Here is a 25289-nt window from a genome sequence, read left to right as displayed (position 1 = left end):
TAGAACGAGTTTTACTTTGTTGTGGAATAGATTTCTATAATAACAGGACATTGGGAATAATATTTAAACACTATACAAAATTTATATTCTACAATATAAAACAAAAATCTATTCATTTATGTACTGTGATTATTTTAAATATGGCAATTCATTTATCACCACACAGACTGCAAAATCAGATTCTTTGATCAACCAATTTTGTGTTTTTTATTTGTTTACATTTGAGGTGGTGACGTGTTGCTATTCCTCTATAATCCTATAGTTGAAATGCTATAAACTAGCAGCCCATGTTGTACGGGCAAATAATTTGCTAAGATGGTTTAGAATTGTAACAAAACTAAATATATCCACAAAGGGGGTCAGAAAAAATGCATACAACCTTCAACATAAACAATGTGTATTTTACATGATAGAATCAACAAAAGGTATGACACGAATATTGACATCTTTAGAGGAAACGTAATACTACATATTACTAACATAATTCAATTTGAGTTTTAAAAAAGGCCATAGATAACACTGTTGAAGTGTTTATACATTTTGGGGCCCCTTTGTGTATGTGTATATACAGTTTATGGCACCTGAATGCCCTCCCTTACAAATGTTTGCCTTAAGAAGTAAAATTTTGCAAGGCATTTGCATGATAAGTTGTGCGCAAGTCCAGAAGCCGCTAATAACTTGTTTGTGTCTGTGGAAAGTCAAGCAAACCTGTAGTGCAGCCACATATGGGGTTAGTGGATAAAGGCTAAAATAAAGTGGTAAGAAAAGAAATAAAACCACCAGGACTTATGAACGACCCTATACGGTTTATCTTTGTCTCCATGACGATGGTGTATTGGTTCCGGGGGTTAAGCTCTCGCACACATGCGCAGTTGTGCGGCGAGGGAACCCCGATGACCTATCGGGTCACGTGTGCCGGTATAAAGCCGGAACCGGCAAAAGACGGTGGAGCGTGGAGAGATGAGACATTTTGGAATAGAGACAGAGCGATTGTGTGGATTTGCCGTGGATTACTTTTCCTTGGACTCACAACAATACCCATCTCATTCCGCTTCTCGTGCTCCCCGATTTACCATCTTAAACCGGTGAGACCGAGCCATCTCTCCCATACACCATTACACACTCACAATAACACGGACTTGAACTTTCATACATACACACTCACACACACGCATACATTTTTTACTTTGTTTATAGTTTTTGTATATATTGGTTTGTTGGTGCACCTTATTTATTTGTCTGTTTAATACATTTTGGGTTTGGTTGGAAGTTTTTGTTTTCACGTGTCTTTACTTGCTCCGCGAAGATTGCGCAACACCGGAAAATTACCCAGAAAAACAGATTCCCCGTACGGGCCACCACTGAGCGTTACAAACCAAGTTCACATATTTTACAATTTGTTTTTTTGGTCAGCGAAAGCTGTTACGAAAGAGTCAAACCACGATATTAGCACTGCCTCTGGCCTGCGTTCAAAAGCTGTGTGATTTTGTTCATAAATGTTGGTAATACTTTTGGGTGGTTGTAACATTATATGCATTACATTATTTTTTACGGGAAAATTTGTATATATTCAATTTGTATAAAGGCAAAATTAATTTCCCCCCCTAAGAACTTGCCTCCAGTACGAATTAAATTTGTATGCAGAGGTTCCACTGTAATGCAAATAGTTCCATGTTCCTTAAAGATTGTTTAGTTCTTATTGTTTTTTACGTCACCTTATTCATCATGTATGGGCAGATGAAGAAAAGAGAGTTTGTAGGTTGAATCTCTGAACTGTGAAATTAATATAAATATCAAATAAATCAAAATATTGTGTTGAAGGTTAAATATATATCGACTGACTACCACCACAAGCATATTTCAGGCCTGTGGGAAACACTGCCAATATTCCACTGTTATTTTATTTAAATAACTGTCAAACTGCTGTGGTCTAAGAAGAAAAAAAAAAAACACTTTTGGTTCTCTTCAAGTGGCACAACAGAAACGTGTTTGTGCCATTTGTCCTAGCATTTTTCTCCAAGTGTGTGGCTGACTTCATGTGTCTCAGAGGAAATCACATGACTGCCCTTCATCTTCCCTAGCTGAATGAAAGGTTATGAAGCACTTGTATAGACTTATAAAAAAATATATGCAGCACTTATTTATGTTCTAATAAAATAATTAATTAATTCTGCTGTCAGAAAACCTGCATGTTACAGCTGGGCGAAAATGCTTTGAGAATTAATAGTCTGATGCTTCAGTGTTTTTAGATATATTAGTCAGGTATCATGGCACTATGGTATACTGAAGTATAATTACAAGCATTTCGTAAGGTATGACACTGGACCGATGGTAGCGCTCACCTACAAATATTTCAAGAAGGACAGCAAAAAAAAAAATAAAACGGTTCTCTCCAGGAAAACATCAGGGACAGATGATTGGAGTGCTAAGGACTAAGGTAAAGTCATTTTCTCTGTTGAATGCCCTTTCTGATTGAGACATCTTGGGAAAACTAGTACGGAAAACAAGCGATGAGCGCTACCATCAGTCCTGCCTCATGCCAAAAGTAAAGCATCCTAAGAACATTTATGTGTGGTGTGCTTCTTAGCCAAAAGAGTGGGGCTCTCTTCCTATTTTGCCTAAAAACACAGCCTTGAATAAAGTATGATACAAAAAACGTCCTCTGAGAGCAACTTTTCACAACCATCCAAGAAACGTTTGGTGATAAACAATGCCTTTTCCAGCATGGTGGAGGACCTTGCCATGTCAAAAAAGTGATAACTAAGTGGCTCAGGGTACAAAGCAACAAAACTACCCAGACCTTAATCCCATTGAGAACTTGTGGTCAATTCTCAAGAAGTGGGTGAACAAAGAAAAACCCACAAATTCTGACAAACTCCAAGCATTAATTATGTGCGAATGGGCTGCAACCAGTCAGGATGTGGCTCAGAAGTTGATTGACAGCAAGCCAGGGCAAACTGGAGAGGTCTTGAAAAAGAACAAATATTGATTAAACTTAATGTAACGGTCAATGAAACCAATTGACTTTAAGAAATTCTTGTAATTCTATTTCAGTATACCACAGTAACATCTGACAAAAAAAACCCACTGAAGTAGCAGACTCTGTGAAAATGTATATTTGTGTCATTCCTAAAACTTTTAGCCACAACTGTACTGTTCATGGTTTAATATGCGAATGAGTCTGGGACCTCAGACTCCGCAGCGCCGCCTCTGTCCTGATAGCGGTACTACAACAAAACATCCCTGGTTAGAATAAAGCCGGCTGCCTCCGTTAGCTCGCCGCTCCCTGGCTTCACAACATTTGCACTGTCACTGTAGCTTATGAGTAAAAGCCCAAAGACCACCTCACCCGCCATGACACCTTTAACCGCACGTTTTATTCGGGAGAGACACTGTATTCTGACATTTTACACGCGTGTAGTGCTCATGAGTGCGCTTTAACACAGTGAAAATGACGTGCCAAGCTAAGTGCTAACACCAGTTAGCTAACCGACCAGATTATTTAACCACATTCCATTCATGCCCACTGTTACGAAACAAACAATGTTATTTTTTTTGCTGTTAAATTTTTTTTCATACACACACTGGAAAAATACCCAACAAATCATCAGGGAAATGTAAGCAGCTGCTAAGCTAACAACAATACAGCATCACTTAGCTGGCCTGTGTGTGTGTGTGTGTGTGTGCTAGCTGGCTAACATGTCCCTCCACGACATGCCAACAACTTACCAACATCTTGATCAAAAGGATTGGACGTGAAAAGAGGCATCGCCGGAATATAAACAGGAACAACAACAAGACAGGTCTAAGCTCGGCCCTCTGTTTCTCTCCTTTCTGTCGCTACTTAGCTGTTTAATAAATGAACAGACATAATAAAAAGCTAGAGCGCCTCTAACTAGTAGCGTTACGTATGACTCGAAGCTTGTGTCCAGCACAAGGGGCGGATCCAAATAAAGCCTTGATTCGAGGCCTGGGTCGTTCCGTGAGTGTGACGTGACCAATGACATCACCAGTAACCTGACCAATCAGCAGCCTGTGCGGCATGAGTAGCGCGCGCGACGCTTGCTCCACAGCTATTAGTTCTGAATAGAGGCACCAAGAACTACTAACCACATTTTGAAGTAATGGATTTAACTATTGTAAATTATTGAATTCAAGTGTTTCAATTAGGTCCCTTATCCCCAGTGAAGGGCAATCTTAATGCTTTAGAATACCAAGACATCTTGCTTTCAAATTTGTGGCAACAATTTGGGGAAGGCCTTTTGCCTACAACATAACTGTGCCCCAGTGTACAAAGCAAGCTATGAAGAAATGAGTTCGGTGTGTGAGAAGAACTTGATTGGCCAACACAGAGCCCTGACCTCAACCCCATCGAGCACCTTTGGGATGAACTAGGATGGAGATTGTGGGCCAGGCCTTCTCATCCAACATCAGTGCCTGACCTCATAAATGCTCTACAGAATGAGATGGGTATGAGTTCCCATGTGCAAAAGGGGGACCAAGTCCATATGCAGTATATGTATTTCCGTACAATGTCATTGAAGCTTTGGATAAGTAATAATATGGTACTATATATAGTGTATATATAGTACACACACCCACACTATATGGACAATAGTATTTGGCCAAAGCTGCATACTATAACAGGTACATTCTAAAACAATACTTTTTATATATTTTTTAAACCATAGGGGGGATATTGGTGTAGTGGTTAGCACTGTGGCTTTGCACCGCCAACGTCAAGGTTTCACTTCCTGCCTCAAGTCTGTTTGCATGTTCTCCCCATGCTTAGTGGGTTTCCGCCATCAAGATGAATGGCCAAATTATATAGTACACACATTATATGAGCAAGAGTATTTGGCCAAAGCTGCATACTATAACAGGTACCATACCTGTCTACATTGTAGAGCAAAACAGCTTTAAATATAGATTTTATATACAGATATAAATATATATATAGTACACACACTAAACACACTATATGAACCATAGTATTTGGTCAAAGCTGCATACTATAACAGCTCTCTCTATCTATCTATCTATCTATCTATCTATCTATATATATATATATATATATATATATATATATATATATATGTGTGTATGTATGTACCTGTGTACATTTTGCAAAAATACTGGACTCCCCGTGCTTGGTGGGTTTCCTCCATGAAGATGAATGAAATGACAAATATAGTGGGTTTTTTTTTTGGTATGTTGGTACCTCCATGGGCTGTCCAGCACATCAGGCGACGAATATTCCGAACCTTGGAGATATATCTGTGGCAGTTTCCTAAGGCTTGATTTTTCAGCTAGACGCCTGATTGTCAGTCACACACACTATGGTCAAATTGGGAACGGAAATTATTATTTCAAGACATGAAGGTCAGCTGGTCTGGAACAGTTCTTTCAAGAACAGTATTGTCAAGTGCATTTGCAAAAACCCACCAAGCACTATAATAAAACTGGCTCTCATTAAGACCTTCCCAGGACAGGAAGACCAATATATACGAACCCAGCAGCTAGAAAACTGAGCAGCTGCCATGTTTTCCACCCATATTTTTATAAAGCCCTCCTACTTTGCTTTTGTTGTCCAATCTCACAACTAAAACAGTGATGTCAGCACTGACGGATAGCCAATCACTTTTCAGCATACACGGTTCGGAGAATATTAACAGTAAACAGCTTGTACACTTTAGTCATATATTTAAGGCTAAACATGTACAGTATGCGTTTGTGTATTTAGTATTTGAATTCCTTATACAGTAAAAAAGAAAGAGGACAAGCTATAAATTCTTTAATCATATGACATAAGCACATGACTGACCTTTTGCACCGACTTACATGCTACTGAAATGAAACCATTACTTGCCTGTCTAAGATTTCCTGATGGTACTGAATAAAACAAACACATTGCTATGGAGGATACAATAATTGTGTGTACCAAGGACTAATGAGGGTATGGGAAAGACCAGCAATTAGTGATTGATGTTGTGCAAGATCTAGCCTATGCCTGAACAAAAACAAAAGCACACAAGTACACAAATGTTAGTTCCATAAACTATATACAGTTTATCAGTATTGTTGAATAATCCAGGAAGTACATCAATAATAAAAGTGAATGTGGCATGTCAAAAATTCTGAGGCACACAGTGTTTTGGCCAAACGGTCTACATTTACTGTGTAATCATAATAAAGAGGTTGATAAACCTGTTTATACTTGAAATGGTTGATGCTGTAATAGCAGCTGACAAAACATTTATTTCATGGGGCTGCATTGTTCCAGGAATATAGACACTCCTTCTTCTTAATACAGTACATCATTTCTCCCACAAAAACAACAACTTGCAACACAAACAGAGCTGACATCAATGTTACGCTGTAGAAACTCATCCTTTATTTCAATGGTACAAAGGTGCATGACAAAACAGTCTAGTCATTTGCTTCTCCAAAGTACAATTGATTGCAGGATAGTGAATACTGTGTGTCAGCTTTTTTACTCAGGACTCGAGTAAATTATGCAATTTGTATGGGAATACCCTTATTGTATGCTAAGTGTGGACTCATACCTCTCAGAATCTCAACGTAATCACGCACTCACTCATTGTTTATATCGTTTTATCCTGTAAGCAGGACTGTGGCAGGGTGGGGATGGGGGTGGGGGGTTGGGGGCGGGGTGCTGGAGTATATTCCAGAAGATTTAGGGCACGCACTCAAAAAAAGATTTAGGCCCAATTCATAGGATTTATGTATTTCAATTGCATGTAGAATTTCCATCCAATTTGATGACATATTTTTAACCTAAATGAACTATTAAACCTTATGTAAATGAATTAAGTAACTAATAATAGTACCAATAAATCCAATTTGTTTTAAATGCATACACTGGATTTTGATTGCATGTAGAATTTCCATCCATTTGGATTACATATATTTTAACTTAATCAAACAAATAAACTTTGTGATTCCTATTTACAGGTCATATGTAAATTAAATGCGCAAGACTAAGATTTAAATAATAGTATCAATAAGTTATATTGGTTTTAAATGTATAAGAAAGAACATTATGTATTATTACATAATTAACCCAAATTACTTTAAATGCATCATATTTATATATTTTTAATTAATAAACCCAATGTATTTTAATACATATTATACATTTCTTTTTCCTCCCTAAATCACAATATGCTGCAGCAAAATCACACACACACAAACAAAAACAGTAGGAACACCTTGTTTTAATGCTTCTAAGCATATTTTGAGAACAAAAAAATGTGCTAAACATTAGCCAGTGCTACAGATACATTACCTAATATAGAAAATTCAAGGTAGAAAGAACCTGTTAACAGCACTGCTTGTATTAAACATACAGAGTGTTTCCATTTAGTATTGTGATGCCAGTAAATAATTATAAAAAAAAAAAATCTATTGAAAATCAACAAAATAAAATTGAGTGTCTTTGCTTCACAATTTTTTGTGTATGTTAATATCACAGATGTATTGAACAAACATCCTACATGAAATAACAAATAACATTCAACTTTTAAAATACTAAGTTTACAAACATTAAGAACAAGTTAACCCACCTGCTTGGAAAGAGGAACAAATGTTAAAAAAAAAAAAAAAAAATCACTGAAGCATCTTATTTTTTAATCCTTGGACTTTTGGAGACAGTTTGGTGGTATCCAGTTCCATGAAGACTTTCTAAAACACTTCAAATGTGCATTTAAGGTCCTTTGGGTAGTTTAGGTTAAGTGCATATATGAGTCCAAAAAGCATCACACATCCAAGTGTGACATTTTTTAAGTTTCGCAGAACTTCCACACCTTCAAGCACCACACCAACATCAGTTGGTTCATCTCCAGGACCAGCACCCTCTGCCCGAATGACATAGATGCCCATGATTGTTTGTGCACTCTCCGACTCAGCCACTGAACTTTCACAGTCCTGGAGAAGAAACAAAGAGAATAAGTTGTGAAAAAAATTAAATAATATATATATATATATATATATATATATATATATATATATATATATATATATAAATGAGTAACTAATGTTAGCTCATGTGTTAGCAGCATGTGCAAGTTAGCTAGCTAATGGATTTAACATATTAATATTAGTGTAATAAATATTCTGAACGCTAATAATACACTTATATATTCAGAAACCAACAGATTACAAAAGGATGACTGTAGATGTAACTTACCTTATAATCAGGCCACCATCTGTGTTGCTCTAATGCAAAATGTTAATTGGAACCTCCGTCACCTGCTGCTGTTGCCGCCCTCTACCGAGTGGAGTATGGCATGACGTCATTTCCGCTTCTAAACACTTCTATTTCCCGAAATTTGTATGTAAAACAGTCTCATAAAATTTAGCTATTTGGATTTGGCTTGTTCCACATCTAGCTTCATGTAAAATACATTCATGCCTTTTAACTGATTAAATCTAATAGTTTAAACAATTTGCAGGTTTAGATTAATTTTAAGTAATCTAAATATATAATTTTTGAAAAAACAATTATTTAAATAAATTCAAAAGAATGCAAATACTTAATAGTAAACTATGCCATGATTTATTTTTTTGAGTGCGGGATGGGGTACACCCTGGACGGGATGCCGAAAGACAACATGATTACATCCGATAAACACCCAGCACATTAAAAAAACGTCAATCATGCAGACTTAAAAACTTACTGTAAAGACATGCTGTAAAACTTAAACTGATATTTCCAAGATGGGGGAATGATTTCCTTATCAATAGGCTGAAGTTGCACATGCAATTTGCAAAGTTGCTCCTGGAGAGGCATGCAAATGCAATACGTGTTTAATTGTTTAAATAACAGGTTTTGAATAATTAATTGAGTACACACCGTACACTACAGTATATGTAGACACCTGACTGTTACATGCATATTTCGGCCTTTCTCATACTTCTGTCACAAACTTGGAAGGTTGCAATTGTATACAGTGCTTTTGTTTTCCATTTATTAGGATTTCCCTTCACTGGAACTGAAGGGCTGAAAACTGTTCCAACATGACAGTGAATACTGTGCACAAAGCATGCTACAGTACCTGACAATATGGTATGCCAAAGTTGGATTGGAAGTGGCCTGAACTGAGCCCTGACCTCAACCCCACTGAATACCTTTGGGATGAACAGTACCAATGACTCCCCTCACTAGTGGATGAATGAGCACAGATTTCTACAGCTACATTCCGAAACCCAGTGGAAAACCTTTCCAGAAGAGTGAAGGTTATAATAGGTTAACAGTAAAGAGAAGGCTGAATCTGGAATGGGGTGTTTAACAAATACATACGTACATCTGAAAAATGATACAGAAGTAGTTACTTCAATACATGTTCTGTTTACTGTTCAACAGTAACAAATTATAAAATAATATTTTATATGTCATTTATTTTTTTATTTGCCAGAAGATCATATAAATCAAGTAAGCAGATATATATATATATATATATATATATATATATATATATATATATATATATATATATATATATATATATCAAGTAAAATATAGTCACATAAGGGAATGTGTTGGATCCACAAAAATGTATTTTATGCTTAAGATAAATACACATTCCAGAATCAGTTGACTATCATGCATAATTCACTAGCTGTTTGCCAAATTACAGAACAAATAAATTTAGTAATTATTATTCATCAATAAAAAAAACTATTACCTGTTCAGCAAGAAAAAAAAAACTCATAACCATTCCAATAGTCCCGAATCCTTTTTTTATTTCCTCTTAAAGAATGATACTGGCCCACTCTTACACAAGAGTCATAAATTTAATTCATTGAACTTACACTGTAAAAGTATAAACTTTTCAGAAGTGAACTTGAGATAATTTTTTAGCACATTTGTTCATATATAGAAGACAAAACCTCTGTTTCATAAAAAAAAAATCTATTTGTTAATACTTGTAAATTAGTTTGTTTGATTTACCTCGTTCAAGACAACTGGCTTGCCAATGAGCCACCCTTATCTCAGACCCTTCCAGGTTAGACCACATGCTCTGTTCTAATATATGATTTATTGAATTTCATAGGAAAAAAAAACACTCCTGAGCTAACTTTAACAACTTTTATTCTATTTGTTGCAGATGATAAGGAGATATGGACCATTAGACTTGAAAATCTTCCATGATATACATTCATTACACATAAACACACATGTTATAACAGAATGTCAGTTAGTCAGATTGAGGGAAAACATCAATATTACATGGAGTGCATTCTGCAGTGTAGAATAAAGACATAATCAAAATTATTTTGTTATGTGAAGATAAAACAAAATAATTGCAAAATTGTGTTGGAAAGGCTCCAGACTCACATCTTGTGTCACTAGAGATTTCTTAAAAAAAGAAAATAAGTCTATGTCCATCATATACATGGAAACAAAACAGTAAGAAATAGGGCATACTAGTAGTTCCGAATTAATTCAGTTATTACATTATTTCTATTTTCCATTGCCAAAACACTCCATTTATAAACAATTAGTGGGAAATTATCAACTGTATTTTATTTCAGATTAAAAAAATATCAGGATGATTACATGTATAATGCCAACTGAAATGTACCTTTCTACTTATAACTAGCTACTGCATATATCTGTGAGAGATTAATTTATTATAAAGTATACCACCGATAATATAGACAAGAAAAAAAAAGCAAACAAAAATACTTAGTGGCCTTCATATGGACAATAGTATATTCACAACTAAATAAACTTTTTTTTTTAAAAATCTGTGTAGCTTATGGTATTAAGTGAGTCTAGCTGGCTGTAATTGAAGTAGATACAGTTTGCTATATTGCACTGGATAACTGGCATGAATAAAAAAATGTTTATTACATAGGTAGAATGATTCAATAAAACGTATTTACAATCGTGTGCTTATAATACATTACAGCATTTCCACTATTACATGACTGGCAATCTAACACAGTTTGTGACCGTGACAGATGACTTATTATTCGTTGTCCACTTTCTTGTCCATCTAGTACCATTTAAAAGTGTCTTTTGGCAAAACCATGTCGCTCCATTTCTTAGGGAGGATGTCTGTAACAGTGGCCACCTGAGCACGCTTAATGACTGTCATGTCTATTCTTCTCTTTACTCAGCATTGGATGCTATAAAACTGGAACTTGCCCTGTTGGGATACAAAGATATTAAGTAATTAAAAAAATGTCCTATAAACTTTAAAGAGAACATGAAAATACAGTGGATATTAAATCATGCACACATCTGTTAAACTGTCATAATTAATTTGCTTAAATATGCACACAGTTTTTTATTGAAGCATGTGACGGTGCTCAGAATTACCCGAATGCATTCAAACTCATGAGCAAAAGTAAGTAACATACACCTGTTATCAGTGAATTTGTTCTGATTAACCAGCCAATTAAGATGTGAACTTTTTCTGTGGAATTTACTTGACATCTTCTTGCTGAAGCCATGGCCTACTAAAGGCTTACAAAGTATGTTGGGATCCCATTGTGGGAAAGTATCGATTAGATGTGCATTATGTGATGTTCTGTGATGAAGAGAAATATATAAATATAAATATCAGAAGACCTGTTAAGAGACCTTTAGCAACATCAAAGGAGTTCCAGTAATATTCTATGCGTACTGAACATTCCCTGTATGAGAAAATAATATGTTTTATATTACAGTTCTTGACCATGGAAAATTAAATGGTTACCCTATTAATTTTATTTATATCCAAAATGTACATACACTCATTGACCACTTCATTATGTACACTATTATGTATGCTATTATTCGACTCCTTTTGCCTTCAGAATGCCTGTAATTCCTCATGGCATAGATTCAGCTAAGTGCTGAAAACATCCCTTAGAGATTTTGTCCATACAGACAAGATAACCACATGTAGTTTCTACAGATTTGTCGGCTACACATACATGATGCAAATCTCTTATTACACCACACAACACAGGTGCTCTATTGGAAAGGGATCTGGTGATTGTGAGGGCCAGAAAACAGCCTGAGATGATTTTAGCTTTGTGACAGGACACATTATCCTGTTTTTATAAAGGGATGGAAATGATCAGCAACAATAATCAGGTTGGCTGTACAGTAGCATTTAAATGAAGCTCCACTGGTACTTAAGGGCCATTTATACATAAGGAAAAACATCCCTACACCTTTACACCACTAGCAGCCTGAACTGTTGATATAAGGCAGGATGGATCCACACTTTCACTTGGTTTGCACCAAATTTTGACACTAAAATTTAAATGTTGTAGCAGAAACCTGCCCATCAGCCCAGACAATGTTTTTCCAATCTTCTTTAGTCCAACCCAAATCAGTCTGGCCATTTTCTCTCAAAGTATTGCAGCTCATGGGTGTTTTTCAGACCTTTTTCTGTAAACCCTAAAGATGGTAGTGTGTGAAAATCCTGGTACAGTAGATCAGCAGAAATACTCAGACCAGCCTTTCTGGTGCCAAAATCACCCTTTTCCCCTTTCTAATGCTCGGTTTGAACTTCAACAGGTCGTCTTAAGAGCATTGAGTTGCTGCTATTAGAAGATATCTAGTCTCAGTTGAAAATACCATTCGACTGTATTTTGGCACAAAGCATAAATTACATAAAGATCGCTTTGCACAGGAGACCTTAAATCCTTCCTGGAGCACTGTTGCAAGAAAGAATGAAATTAAAAATAATGCCCAAATCAAGTTGTTTTAAGTAGCCTCTTACCCAAAAGTATTGAGTTCTTATTACATGCAAAATGTGCTTTATTATAGTATCCATTAAAGCTGTATCCATTTAACTAGATTTATGCAACCAGATTATTGAATATTGGTTTTTTTCCTAAAACATTTTTATTGTTTTTAAACTTTGATTTTTTTGATAGGTATATCGCATTAAAGTGGAAAAAAAGACAAGATATCATTCATCATGGGTTATTTTTTTACATCACAAATCCATGCAATTTTACTGCAGACTTTTTATGTCCATTATACACAAGTATGAGTAACTATTACTCACTTTCATTCACACTTTGGCAAATGTATCCAATGCGTTCTGTGCAGAAGAAGTCATTCCACTTTGCCTCATGAATGAGTCCTGCACAATCTTCTCCTTCTTCGTGGCCATGATTCCAGTTGTCTGGTTGGCCTGGTTTCCAATTTCTAGTGTAGCATGTGGATAGAATAGATTTATTACATAGCATAGGTAAATGGACCACAGGGAGGCTAATACACAAATATGTAAACAAAAACAGTTTTTTTTGTTTGTTTTGATGTAAAAGATTTACTCACGTGAAGGTGGGGAGGGTTCCATCAGGCCATCTCCAGGTGTTTTCATCTATTTTGTCTGTAAGCCCTAACCAAAAGAAACCCTTTCCTGCGACTTGCCTCCGAATCCAATTCTAAAACCAAAACACACAGATAGACACATATACACATTTACAAACATACAAATGGGTTTTTGTCAGGTCTTCCTGTACATCTAAAATGCATATTATGTTCATTCAATGCAGTATTACTGACATTCAGGAAACTAGTTGCTATTAAAAGTTGTTTAATACCAAAAGTTTATTTTTATCTAATTAATAAAAAAATGCAGACAAACTTGAAAATCATATATACCTGTTCATCCTCATTATGAATTGTGAGCATAGTAGAAGTCTTATTTTTGCACATTTCTTTTGTTTCTTCATAATTTAATTGCTCTGGTGGAGCTGAAAAGTAGTAGCACTTGTCTTTGTAGCTCTTCCACTGACGTGGGCATCCTAGTAAGTATAAATGAAGAACATTAAATATTTTTTAATACCGTATGTTACAAAAAACATCAAATATGGCTTTGACAACAGAATAAAGCTTCTTATAAATATAACTCTATTTAGAACCATATAACCACAGTTGCCTTTGTTTTGCTGTTATTTCTTTTTTTTTTTCTTGAATTATATTGCTTAGAGTTGCAAAAAACTGTTTGGTATACCAGGCATCTCAAATAACTTTAAAAAGCGTCACCTGTCAGCCTTTCAGCGATAGCATATAATTTCTGCTGAGAATATGAAACGTAACAGCACTATGTACAGAAGGCAAGCAAAGCCGGCTTTACCAGTAAGACTTTGATGTAGCAACGCAATGAAACAGGGCACGTGTATAATGTCAGGATAAGTACTATAGTCACTTATGTACTCACTCACTCACTCAACATCCATACCACTTTATCCTGTAAGGCGTAGCCTTCTGAAATTTTCTTTGGGATCAATAAAGTATCTATCTATCTATCTATCTATCTATCTATCTATCTATCTATCTATCTATCTATCTATCTATCTATCTATCTATCCATCCATCCATCCATCCATCCATCCTCTATCTATCTTATTATTAACAATTTATTTGTGCCATATTGAAAGAAATTTGAAAAAAATGAATGCTTCTGAGGAAGTCTTAAAGGAATCATGTGCTTACCCTGAGTAAAATAAATAGTTAGTCATTTTGTTATTATGTTTTCATCTACAGCAAAACAATAACTTTCCCTAAAGTTGACACTCAGAAGGTTTTACCTGGTGTGCTGGTGGGATGAGGTTCAGAAACCTGGCGGGACATTGAGCTTTGTGGTTCTATCGGTCGCAAAGGTTTAGTTACTTGAGGAGGAGGTCCAGTTGGGCCCGGTGGTCCCTGTAGACCAATAGGGCCAGAAGGGCCAGGAGGTCCTGGTGGTCCCACAGGTCCCACTGGCCCTTGTGGTCCTGGGAGCCCCTGAGGGCCCTGAGGACCTGGTTGACCATCTCTGCCAGGTAGACCAGTTATTCCTGGATCACCCTTCTCCCCAGGAGGCCCAGCACGACCCCCTGATCCTCTTGAGCCCTTCGACCCAGGGTTTCCTCTTGGTCCAGGAGGACCTTTGAAGCCAGGAACCCCAGGAATTCCAGGTGGACCTTTTTCTCCTTTAGGCCCTGATGTACCTGGAGCACCCTTTTCTCCAATCTCACCTTTCTCACCTTGTTTCCCTGCAGGCCCCTGGGGTCCTCTATCCCCCCGAGGACCTCTCGGACCAGGGGGACCTGAAAACATAAAATTTTTAAACTTCCAGTTATTCATTACTTTACACTCCCTCAAGCCCACAATATGCAAAACCCAAACATATTTAACCACTACCTTGAAGGATAGTGAAGTTGGTTATGAGTTGCGTGTGCTTGCTGTCCACCAGTTTCATTTCTTCCATAACTATGGAGAGGCTGCTCACTTCTTTATCAAGTCTGGCAGCAAGCTCTTCCTGCTGGGTTTTGAGCTCAGTACCATCTGCCCTGGCTTCCACAATGCTACTGTTGAGGACCAGCAGTAAGTCCGAGTGCCTTGTCACTGTTTCAGCACAGGTGCGAAGGCCATTTAGGTCAGTGCTGATGGATCCAAGCAGCTGAGTAGCAAAGCTCACATTCCCTGTGATGCGGTCCATGTCCTCCTCGTTGCGATCCAGACGTGCCTCCAAAGTGTCAAACCTGTTGCTGGTGGCATTGTCATGATCGCGCTGATGATCCATGATCTCACGCAGATTCTGGTCATGATTGTCTGTAATAGCCGACACATTTTGAAACTGCTCAGACAGTGAACTAAGCTGTGATACTATTTCCTCAAGAGTATCGCTGTTGGAACGGGCCAGTGCTGAGTTGTTGGTAGTCAGCAACTGGAGGTTCTGCACTTTTTCTCTGAGCCAGTCAGCATCTGCCTTAGTCTGCCTGGCCACCTGCTGTAGGCTTTGGAAATCATTCTTCAGCTTCTGAACTGCCTGGCTGGTATCCTCCACTGAACTCTGGAGAGTGCTGATAAGACTTCTTTGCTGGCTCTGTGTGAAATTAAGAACATTGAGGTTGTGGGTGGAGAGACTTTGATCCCTTGTCTGAACCTGAAGATCTGATTGGAGCCTTTCTGTATCTGACTTCAGTCCACCAATCAGGTTGTTGTATGTGGTAAGTGTACGGTTGACAGTGAGGATTGTATTGGTGTTGCTTTCTAGAAGGTCTCTCAGTGATACATGGCCACTTTGCATATCCTCTCCTACAACTCGTAGCTCATCCAGCGCTGCCCTGTTGGTAGATGCGCTTACGGCAATGTTATTTATTTGGTTCTGCAATGTCTGGATTTCTGCCTTGAATGACAGGATTTCACTTGTGGCATTATCTGACTTCTCTCCTGTTTGACTATCTGGATGGAAAGATTCAATTCCATTAAACACTTCAGGAGCACATAAAGTAAATAAAAAATAAAGTTATGGTGTATATATAGAACTCACCAAGCTTCTTCAAATCTGTTTCTACAGCAGTGATTTTGCCTTCATAGTTCTCCATACCCTCAGTCACATCATCCATCCGCTGGACCACTGAAAAGCATACACACAATAAGAACAGTAAAGTATGAAGATAGATGAAACCAAAAGAACATTTAGAGGAATCATGTGCTAGACCCACTTACATAATATTTTTGTTAAATATATTTTATGGATTTTAGTTGGTTATTAGAGCAACTCAAAGTAAATCAGGGAACAAGGTAAAACAGAGAATAAAATAATCATCCAAAACAAAAACCCAGACCCAATTCTGCTTTAAGGGACATTAAGGGGGATGATATAACACAGATCAAATAGACTATTTTGAAAGATATCACATGGCACTTTGCTTGAAATTTTATTATGTTAAAAGCCCCATGTGACATATGTGTGGCAATATTTTAAAAAATTATTTTATATAATTTTGTTAAAGGAATTAAATCTAAGCAGGTTAAATATAAAATATTAGATGCTTTTAATAAATGGAATTGCCAAATAGGATGAAACTTACTGTCAGTAGCAAAAGAAACAGGCTTTTTAAAAATTTGTTACATGTATGGCATTTGACTCACATCTTTATCCAGAGTGACTTACATTTTCATCTGATTATACATCTGAGCAGTTGAGGGTTACGGGCCTTGCTCAAGGGCCCATCAGTGAAAACTTGGTGGTGCTGGGGTGTTAACCTAGGACTTTCCAATCAGTAGGTCCAGGCCTTAACCACTGAGCTACCCCTGCCTAGTTACTGTAGTTCCACCACATGTGATACCCAAGCAAACCACCATTTTGGAAGCAATGTCATGGGTATAATAATTCACAGATTGTCACATGACTGCATCAGGATGTTCATTAGATGCCACTTTTGGGACTTCATGAGTTAAAGTCAAGGATAAAGCTGAATAAGAGACTTTCCAGAGCATTTAAAGTGCTTGTAACCCCTGTGTGAGAGTGGGGGCTTATGGGCTGCATAAGATAAATTAAATTAATCAATTCAACAATTAACAGGCCCAAGAGGCCTTACTCTGATACATTTTACCAAAGATATGAAACATATTTGAAAAGCAGCCATTTTTCCTGATAAACCCATAACACTTTTGTTTTAGAATAGTTCACACACCACTTGTTGGTATTTTACGACTCTGGTGAGTTTTCCCTACGTAGTGTGCTTCCTTTATGGGTGAAAATTCAATCATGAAAAGGTACAGCCTAAAACAAGTGGTCTGCTCCCAAATCTAGCTCCGTTTCACTGCATAGAAAAGATCCTGAATTGATCCAAGCACAGATCAACCAAGAATGCGCTATTCTTCTGTCTACAGTTTTATATGTATATTTTTCTCTATAAAAACGAGCTGCAAACTTCGCCCTGAGACACGAATGGTTTATCTCAATCATACAGCTGAGCAGTTCAGGGTTAAGGGCCTTGATCAATGACCCAGCAGTGGCACATTGGCGGTGCTGGAATTCGAAATCACGACTCGTGACTCATATCTCATTTAGTAGTCCAATGTTTTAACCACCATGCTACCACCGCCCACTGCTGTGCTTGGGTGATTTTTATGATTTCGGTGTGCACTTAGAAAAGTTTTGTTTACTTTTTTCAGTTTCTGGCAAATGAACAAAAGGGCTTTGAAAAAGGAAAACGGTTCTGGTAAAGTATCAATAAGGTTTTAATAAATTGCACCATCTACTGTCAGGCAGAGGAAATGCATTAACTTGATTCTTTCTTACAAAGCCGGCATGGAATGCATCTCTACCAGAGTTATAAATAAACGACAGCTCATACTCAGCTTCTATGTAGATAACTGCAGACACGTGCACAACATACAAATCAGGAATTCATACCATGTGCACAGTCGCACAGGAAATGCAGGGCATTTAATTTCCTCTGGAATGTGGAGTAGTCGCTAAGAGTCTTTCGGCACCACCCCTAAATAAATAAGCACTGTTCTTTAGGCACGAGTGTTTTTGTTCTGTTCATTGTTTTCTCACACTAGTCTACTACACACTTATCAGCATTTGTAACAATAACTATGATATTTAATCGATGAATGAATTTCTCAAATCAAAGGGTGTTGGTTAATCTTCTGCAACAACTTGGCTCTGACATAGATTGTCTTATCATTTCCATAGTAACAGCTTGTTCATAGGGACTCATATGGGTAGGGTTTCACATAATCGAAAACAAAAAAACATATTTAAAACAAACATGTTCTTCAAAAATGTGTAATCACTGATGTTGTGAAGCTTTCTGCTAGGAAACGTTGATTTAACAATTTTATCGAGGGAGTTTCAGGTGTCAGAGTATTTCCCAAAAGTTTTTAAGACTGAGCACTTTGCGCTTTTTTAATCTCTTAGCAACAAAACAGGCTTCAGAGAGAGAAAATAGGAGAGCCTGGTGAGAGGTTTTAGCTGTTGAATAAGTTGTTCCTAGGATACTGCACAACATTAAATGTAACAATAAGTTGTTAGAAGTGTGCGTTATTTGTTTATTAATAAATCACATGATTGTAAATGTTACCATATTACTGTGGTCTAGGGGTAGGTAGTGATTAAGGCATTGGACTGCTGATCAGAAAGTCCCAGGTTCAAGCTCACCAAACTACCCACCAAAGCTGCCACTGTTGGGACCTTAAGTACTGTAGGCCTTTTACAACCTTAACTACTCATTTGTGAAATAAGATTATTCTCATTTGTGTATGAGTGTCTCCCAAATGTCATAAATGTATTAATACACTCCAGTGTGTGTTAATAATGTACTAACTACCATGTAAAAGCCACTCAAACATCTAAATTGATATGATCTTGGTTACATCTACTTGTGGGATTGTTCTTAGACAGAACTAATATGTATTGTATGTAATTAATATGAACAGCCAAAGCAATTTACACCGCAGAGATTAAGATTTTTACATTTCCATCACTGATCTGATTCACATATGGATTCTTGTTACATGTCCACATATAGTTTTCAACACTAGAGGGTGCAACATTCACCCGCTTTACTTTCATTACACTGCTTTTCATAATCAGTGTATTTTTAAGAGAATAATTCCTGTGGTTGCAGGTCAAGTCTCATACTGTAGCTATGATTACAAAGCTTCGTCTTATATGTTAAACTAATATGTTGTTTATTCTCATCTAAAGAAATGAAAAAAAAAATTGTTTCCACTGATTCCTTATTCAGTAGAACTTACTTGAACGTTTAAACCGAAACCCACGCGAAAACCCCTGAATGTTATGATTCGGGGCAGCACTTGTGTAACCAAACACAAAGAAATAACATGCTTTGCAAAACAGCATAACATGGAGGTCCGATTCAAAGACTTGTTTGTTCGCCCCTCACTGGGAATCCGCTAGTGGGAGGCCAGCGTCGTCATCCTGTCTGCCTCTACCCTCATGTCTATCCTCAGGAGCACAGTTCTGGAGTCAAAAAGTGGCTTAGAGTCAATCTGCTGCTTTAAGCATCTCAGGATTAATAACATCCATACCTAGTCTAGTCCTTTTGTGGAAGGTCCTAGCATACTGTATAAGGAGTTAAAGTTCAAAGCTGTGCTATTAAACCGGAACGTTATATCAGTTTATGTTTATGTTCTTTACAGCCTTTTAGGTGACAGAATATCTGGAAGCATATCTAATATCTAAAGCAGCTAATTTGTTAAAATGTGAAGTCTGTTGGTTTCTACATATTCAGTTCATTTGGCTTTGTTTCTGTTACACCATGATGAATGTTAATCGTAAAAAACATTAAGTATGAAATTTTCACCACACAATCATAAGATTTTTAATACCCAATAATAATCCACCTAAACAAAGGATGTTCATTACGAACCAGGATCACATTCCCGATTTTGTCTTGAATAACGTGCACGGATTGGAACAGACTGGACATGTAATGAGTCTAAGCGCCCACACACAAGGCGAAATATCTAAGAGAACCACATCAACTGTCAACATGTGGTTGCTAAGAAATTAAGTAAAATTATTTCATGCTCAGGCTAAAAAATAAGGAATTTTCTTAGAAGAAAACACATTACCCCAGATTTCAACTCCTGCATCTCATAATGTCTTGGTTCATTGTTTTTTTTTATTTTCAGAATGGACATCACATAAACTGCAAGAGGTATAGGATTATGTCATGCTAGTGATTACTCTCAGTATATCAGACTTTTTTTTCCATTTAAAACACTAAAGTGATTTAGGTTTTATGAAGAACTGTTATAAAAAAAAGGCTTGTATGTGCAAAACAATTCCTTAAATAGTTGAATAGTTGAATAATTTTGAATTAAATCCTATTCAGATTAAATCATCTTAGAAGGCAAGATGTTCACAGCTGTTTTGACTCAGGGTGGGGTTATGTGAGATAACGACTTGAAACTTCTCTTCTGTCTTAAAAACACGATCAACAGCAGCACATAAAATTCATGATTTACATGTGATTCTCAATTGGATTTCACAATATGACAAGTTCACGAAGAGCAGAAATGTCACTACAATGAAGATCGTGAAGATAATGTTTGTAAAAACATCCTGTTACCAAGAAACAATACGACCTCCCGACGAACCGTTTGGCGGTATAACACAAATATTCTGACAAACAGTGGAACAGTTCTGACAATTTTCAGCTGCTTGTAGACTAAACAAGCAAAGTGTTTGGACAGAAGTCTTTGTTTCGCCTGAGTATTAATCAATGGGTAGATACAACAATTTAACTTACTGTTACAGTAAATAATTGAACTACATTTTCTTGGAGAGAATAATGAACAGGTCGCTTTCAAAAGTGTTGGAATGGCGTTGGCCTGCCCAGTTATTTTTTTTCTTTTTAGTAAAAAATTTAATTAATATGAGGCAATGAATCAGAATTTCAGCTTTTTCCCCCTGATTTTTACATCTGGTGTGTATTTAAACTACTTAGAATGCAGCTGCACCATTTGATGCACCCCAACCCAGGGTAGTTCCTTGCTGAATTGTGGCAGAGGGATATGTTCAAGTGGTTCAAGTGCATCCAGAGTTTTATGCATGTCTTGAAACCAGAAGGAATTATGAATTTATCATAATTTTATGATATGCACCTGAAAATATCTTTGCATACACTGTCGGAACTTGAAATTTATCAACATTATTTCACACATTTGGAACTTTAGTTTGTATGACCCATAAATGACAACGTATATTGTATGTATTACCTTTTACGGCTAGTTTGCTTTTGCTTGCTCTAGCGATGATGATGTATCCGGACACTTGACCAGCCCCTACCCTACTCGTTTAATCGTGCTCTGAGAAATGAGCTCCACGCAGGGTATTTATGAGCATTTTGACTGCAGTTATCTACAACCTGGTGCTCTTAGGATCTCTCAGTGTAAATCTATGGAACACTTTTGCCCATCCATTTTTTTTCCATTTAGAAGTAGATACAAACCTTGTTCTACTTCATACACGGTGCAGACTGGGTGGGAATAAAAACACACAATCCAAACACAGATTCAAAGCAGTTTTGTGGGTTTTTTGTCTCCCCAAACCCCAAACTGCAAAAAATCCATGCTATTAATCATTTCAAAGTACTAAGTCACTTCCGAGCAAAACAAACCTACACTCGACTACTAGAACATTTCCCTCCGCAGCTGCTCGGCTACAGTAGGACCTACAGCCTCAAATGAACTTTGTTCTAGGTGCATTTTTTTGCACAGAAAGAGAGCTGTGTATTTTGCCCCAATTTTTTTTCCAATGAAGCCTAAGTGAAAACATTCAGGGTTAGTGTGGACTGCAGGAAAAGTTACAGCAAATAAGACCTACAGTAATCACACATACATATATGAAAAAGAAAGAATTATTTTAAAAAAAGCTGCGCTACATGCTTGGAGAAGCTTCATAAAACAAGAATGCAACAGTTTGGACGTGACTGATGTAGTTATCCCAAGCAAGGATAAGCAGTATATTAATAAGTAAAAATAAATAAAAAAGTAATATTAAGTGGCATTACATTTAATATCATGTGTTCCTGTACTTCTGCTAAAGTAAAAATCATATGGTCTGCTCCACGAGATGCCATGTTCAAGTTGTTAAACACATTTAAATATAGGGCTCAGATTTGATTGTCATGACAGTTCACATTCATAACAAAAACAACTGACTCTATATAAAAATCTGACTCTAATGTGTCTGTCCTCTGGGATGAGACGCATGCGCACATCGATACCTCTTCGCTTGCGCCATCTGGGTTAAAACACTTGACGGGTCTATGCGACCACTCATTCATTTCTAACAATGGATGAGATTTTAGCAAAAATATGCTTGGGATTTTGCTCTGGAGAAAGGCAAGCAGTTAGTCAGCTGTATTTGTTGCGATCCAGAAAAAGGAGGAAAGCCAGATGCCGCGCTTTAGCTGTTTTAGCACTGCTATGAAATCCCTGCCAGCGCAGACTGATGTCAGCCATGCATGAAAAAGAAGAAAAAAAAAATCACGCGATTTTGATCGGCTGTTCTCATTCATGTCACATGACTGTGATTCCGACATCCAATATATTGGACAGTCTATCTGACAGTCTATCCAATATACACCACATGAGAAAGTGACCCATTTTAAAAACGTCCGATTTGTGCGTTAAGCCAGGGCTAGAAAAATCATATCTGCATCACATTAGGGTAAAAGACTGGAACTGAGTAACTTCCGGCAGGTAATGTGAACATGTGTTTCACATCTGCAATATGATTACCTTGCATCGCTTTATCCGCTTCCCTTCTTAACCTGATGTGCCCATCCACCTGGAATAGATCTTAATCTCACTAATCTTGGCCTTTCCTACGGCCAAACAGTAGCTTAGTTTACTCCATTATTCTATTATTTCCAGTTTATTAATGCATTCTTAACCTAACAGTTTTGCTTAATGCAAGTCAATAAGCTAAACCTTCTAAAACAGTGACTTTTCCCGAGCAGTGTACGGTATATTCTACATAGTCACATGTACTGTACAATAACAATAAAAGAAAATGAATGTTCATACCTTTGTATCCTAATACAGCCACAGCTATTGTGAGCAGTGCACACAGAACGTACAGGAAAGCAATGGCTGCCCGTAGTGCCCAGTCATTTTTACATTTAGTGCATTCATTTCCCTCCTGGATACCTGTAAATAAAAAAAGCAAGACATCTCAGTTTGAAAATGCTGTTAAACAAGAAAACGGAGAAAAACGTACATGTGACAGCAACTGAAACCTGCATTGCGTTTTTTTTCTTTTGCAGAGCCTGATTCATTTCTGTGCTGCTTGACTTTAACGCCAAAAACCAAGATTACGATGGAAGTCAGCTAAAACACGATCTGAAGTTTCTTCATTTGGGAATAATTTGAATGAAAAAACACCAAAGTGAAAACTTTCCCAATCCAACTCACAACTTCTAACTAACTTTGATCATCAAAAGAATGGATGTAACGTGTGTACTTTTTGTGTGTGTGTGTGTGTGTGTGTCTAAAATTGAAAATATAAGGACTAGGTTTTTATCAGAGGTTAGTAAAGTACACAAATCCTATACTTTAAAGTAGACATTCCCTGTTTAAATATTACTCAAGTAGAAGCCCCACTTTTACTTGTGTACTTAAGTAAAAATACAAATGTATTTCTTGTACCTTTAAGTGTCGAATGTAATAGCTCAGAGTAGCCTGCCTCACAGTAAAATCTCTCTCTCTCTCTCTCTCTCTCTCTCTCTCTCAATTGCACTCTCAAAGCAAATGCAAGTCACGCAGTTAAACATAACAGTCGGCAGATGGCATTTCCTACTTTAAATACCACAGACCATTATCACGATGCCATTCATGTAGTATGTGTATGAGTTAAGTAGAAGTACAGAAATTTGCTGTACATTTGGATGGAGTAAAAAAATATATATATATCCTCTAATAAAACTAATAAAATAAAATACAGATACATCACTCACTCACTCATCGTCTATGCCGCTTTATCCTGTATTCAGGGTCGCGGGGACCTGGAGCCTATCCCAGGAGGCTTAGGGCACGAGGCAGGGTACACCCTGAACAGGGTGCCGATCCATCACAGGGCACACACTCATTATGCCAATTAGCCTATCCTGCAGGTCTTTGGAGTGTGGGAGGAAACCGGATTACCCAGAGGAAACCCACCAATCACGGGGAGAAGATGCAAACTCCATGCACACAGAGACGGAAAACATACAAATTCCATGCACACAGAGACGGGAATCGAGCCTGGTCAGAAATCAAACCCAGACCCTGAAGGTGCAAGCCGACAGTGCTAACCACTACACCACCGTGCTGCCTAAATACAGATACATGAACCATGTAATTAAGTGCAGTAACAAAGTAAATGCACTCTATTACCTTAACGTAACTGAATTTCAGTACTCATTTTATACCAGAGCGACTTTTTAGAATAATTTACTGTTCATTAATAAAATATTTGATGTTTTACATTTAGTCTTTTTAAAAATACAGTTAATATTCTGGTCTGTAAGTTAATTATATCACATATTATCAATCTTTTTTCATTATCCCGTCATTTTTTTCTTTAACTTTAATGAGAAAAAAAATGCAGCTTGCCATGTTAGCAAGAAACCACAAAGAGCATGATCCTGAAGACTTTCATGTCTTGCAAATTTTCAAAAACATCTCCTTACAGAAAGCATAAACATGTCAAAGATTTCATATGTATTCCAAATCTGTTTATGTGGTGACTTTGCCATACAGTACAAGCCAGTGTAAAAGGTAAGGAATGGTCATAGCAATGCTTGATAGAGAAAATTAATCAACACCTTCTGACCGATCAGAATTGATCCCATTTACGTTACATTTAATCTAAGTAATGTACGGATTTAAATTAATTGGAGTCTCCAGTGTAGCTTATTAAACATGTAAATCCTTGGGCAATGTAAAAATTTCTAATTAATATTCTGCTTCAGGAGAAGCACGACAGTTAGCAGAGATCTGTCGGTGCAGG

General features: G+C 37.1%; 1 protein-coding gene across 1 annotated transcript in view; it reads right to left on the bottom strand.

The window, feature by feature from the left end:
• colec12 (collectin sub-family member 12) overlaps positions 1–25289 on the bottom strand; it is a 59323-nt gene that overhangs the window by 11918 nt on the left and 22116 nt on the right. The window contains 8 exon segments of the mRNA XM_053493396.1: positions 3730–3827; positions 13097–13180; positions 13310–13419; positions 13640–13782; positions 14569–15069; positions 15164–16207; positions 16296–16382; positions 23327–23449. Coding sequence (XP_053349371.1) covers positions 3730–3827; positions 13097–13180; positions 13310–13419; positions 13640–13782; positions 14569–15069; positions 15164–16207; positions 16296–16382; positions 23327–23449 — 2190 coding nt within the window.

This window comes from Clarias gariepinus, chromosome 1 (assembly GCF_024256425.1).
Source record: "Clarias gariepinus isolate MV-2021 ecotype Netherlands chromosome 1, CGAR_prim_01v2, whole genome shotgun sequence".
NCBI lineage: Eukaryota > Metazoa > Chordata > Actinopteri > Siluriformes > Clariidae > Clarias > Clarias gariepinus.
The sequence above is the reverse complement of the archived record's forward strand: the minus strand, read 5'-3'. Positions and strand labels throughout refer to the sequence as shown.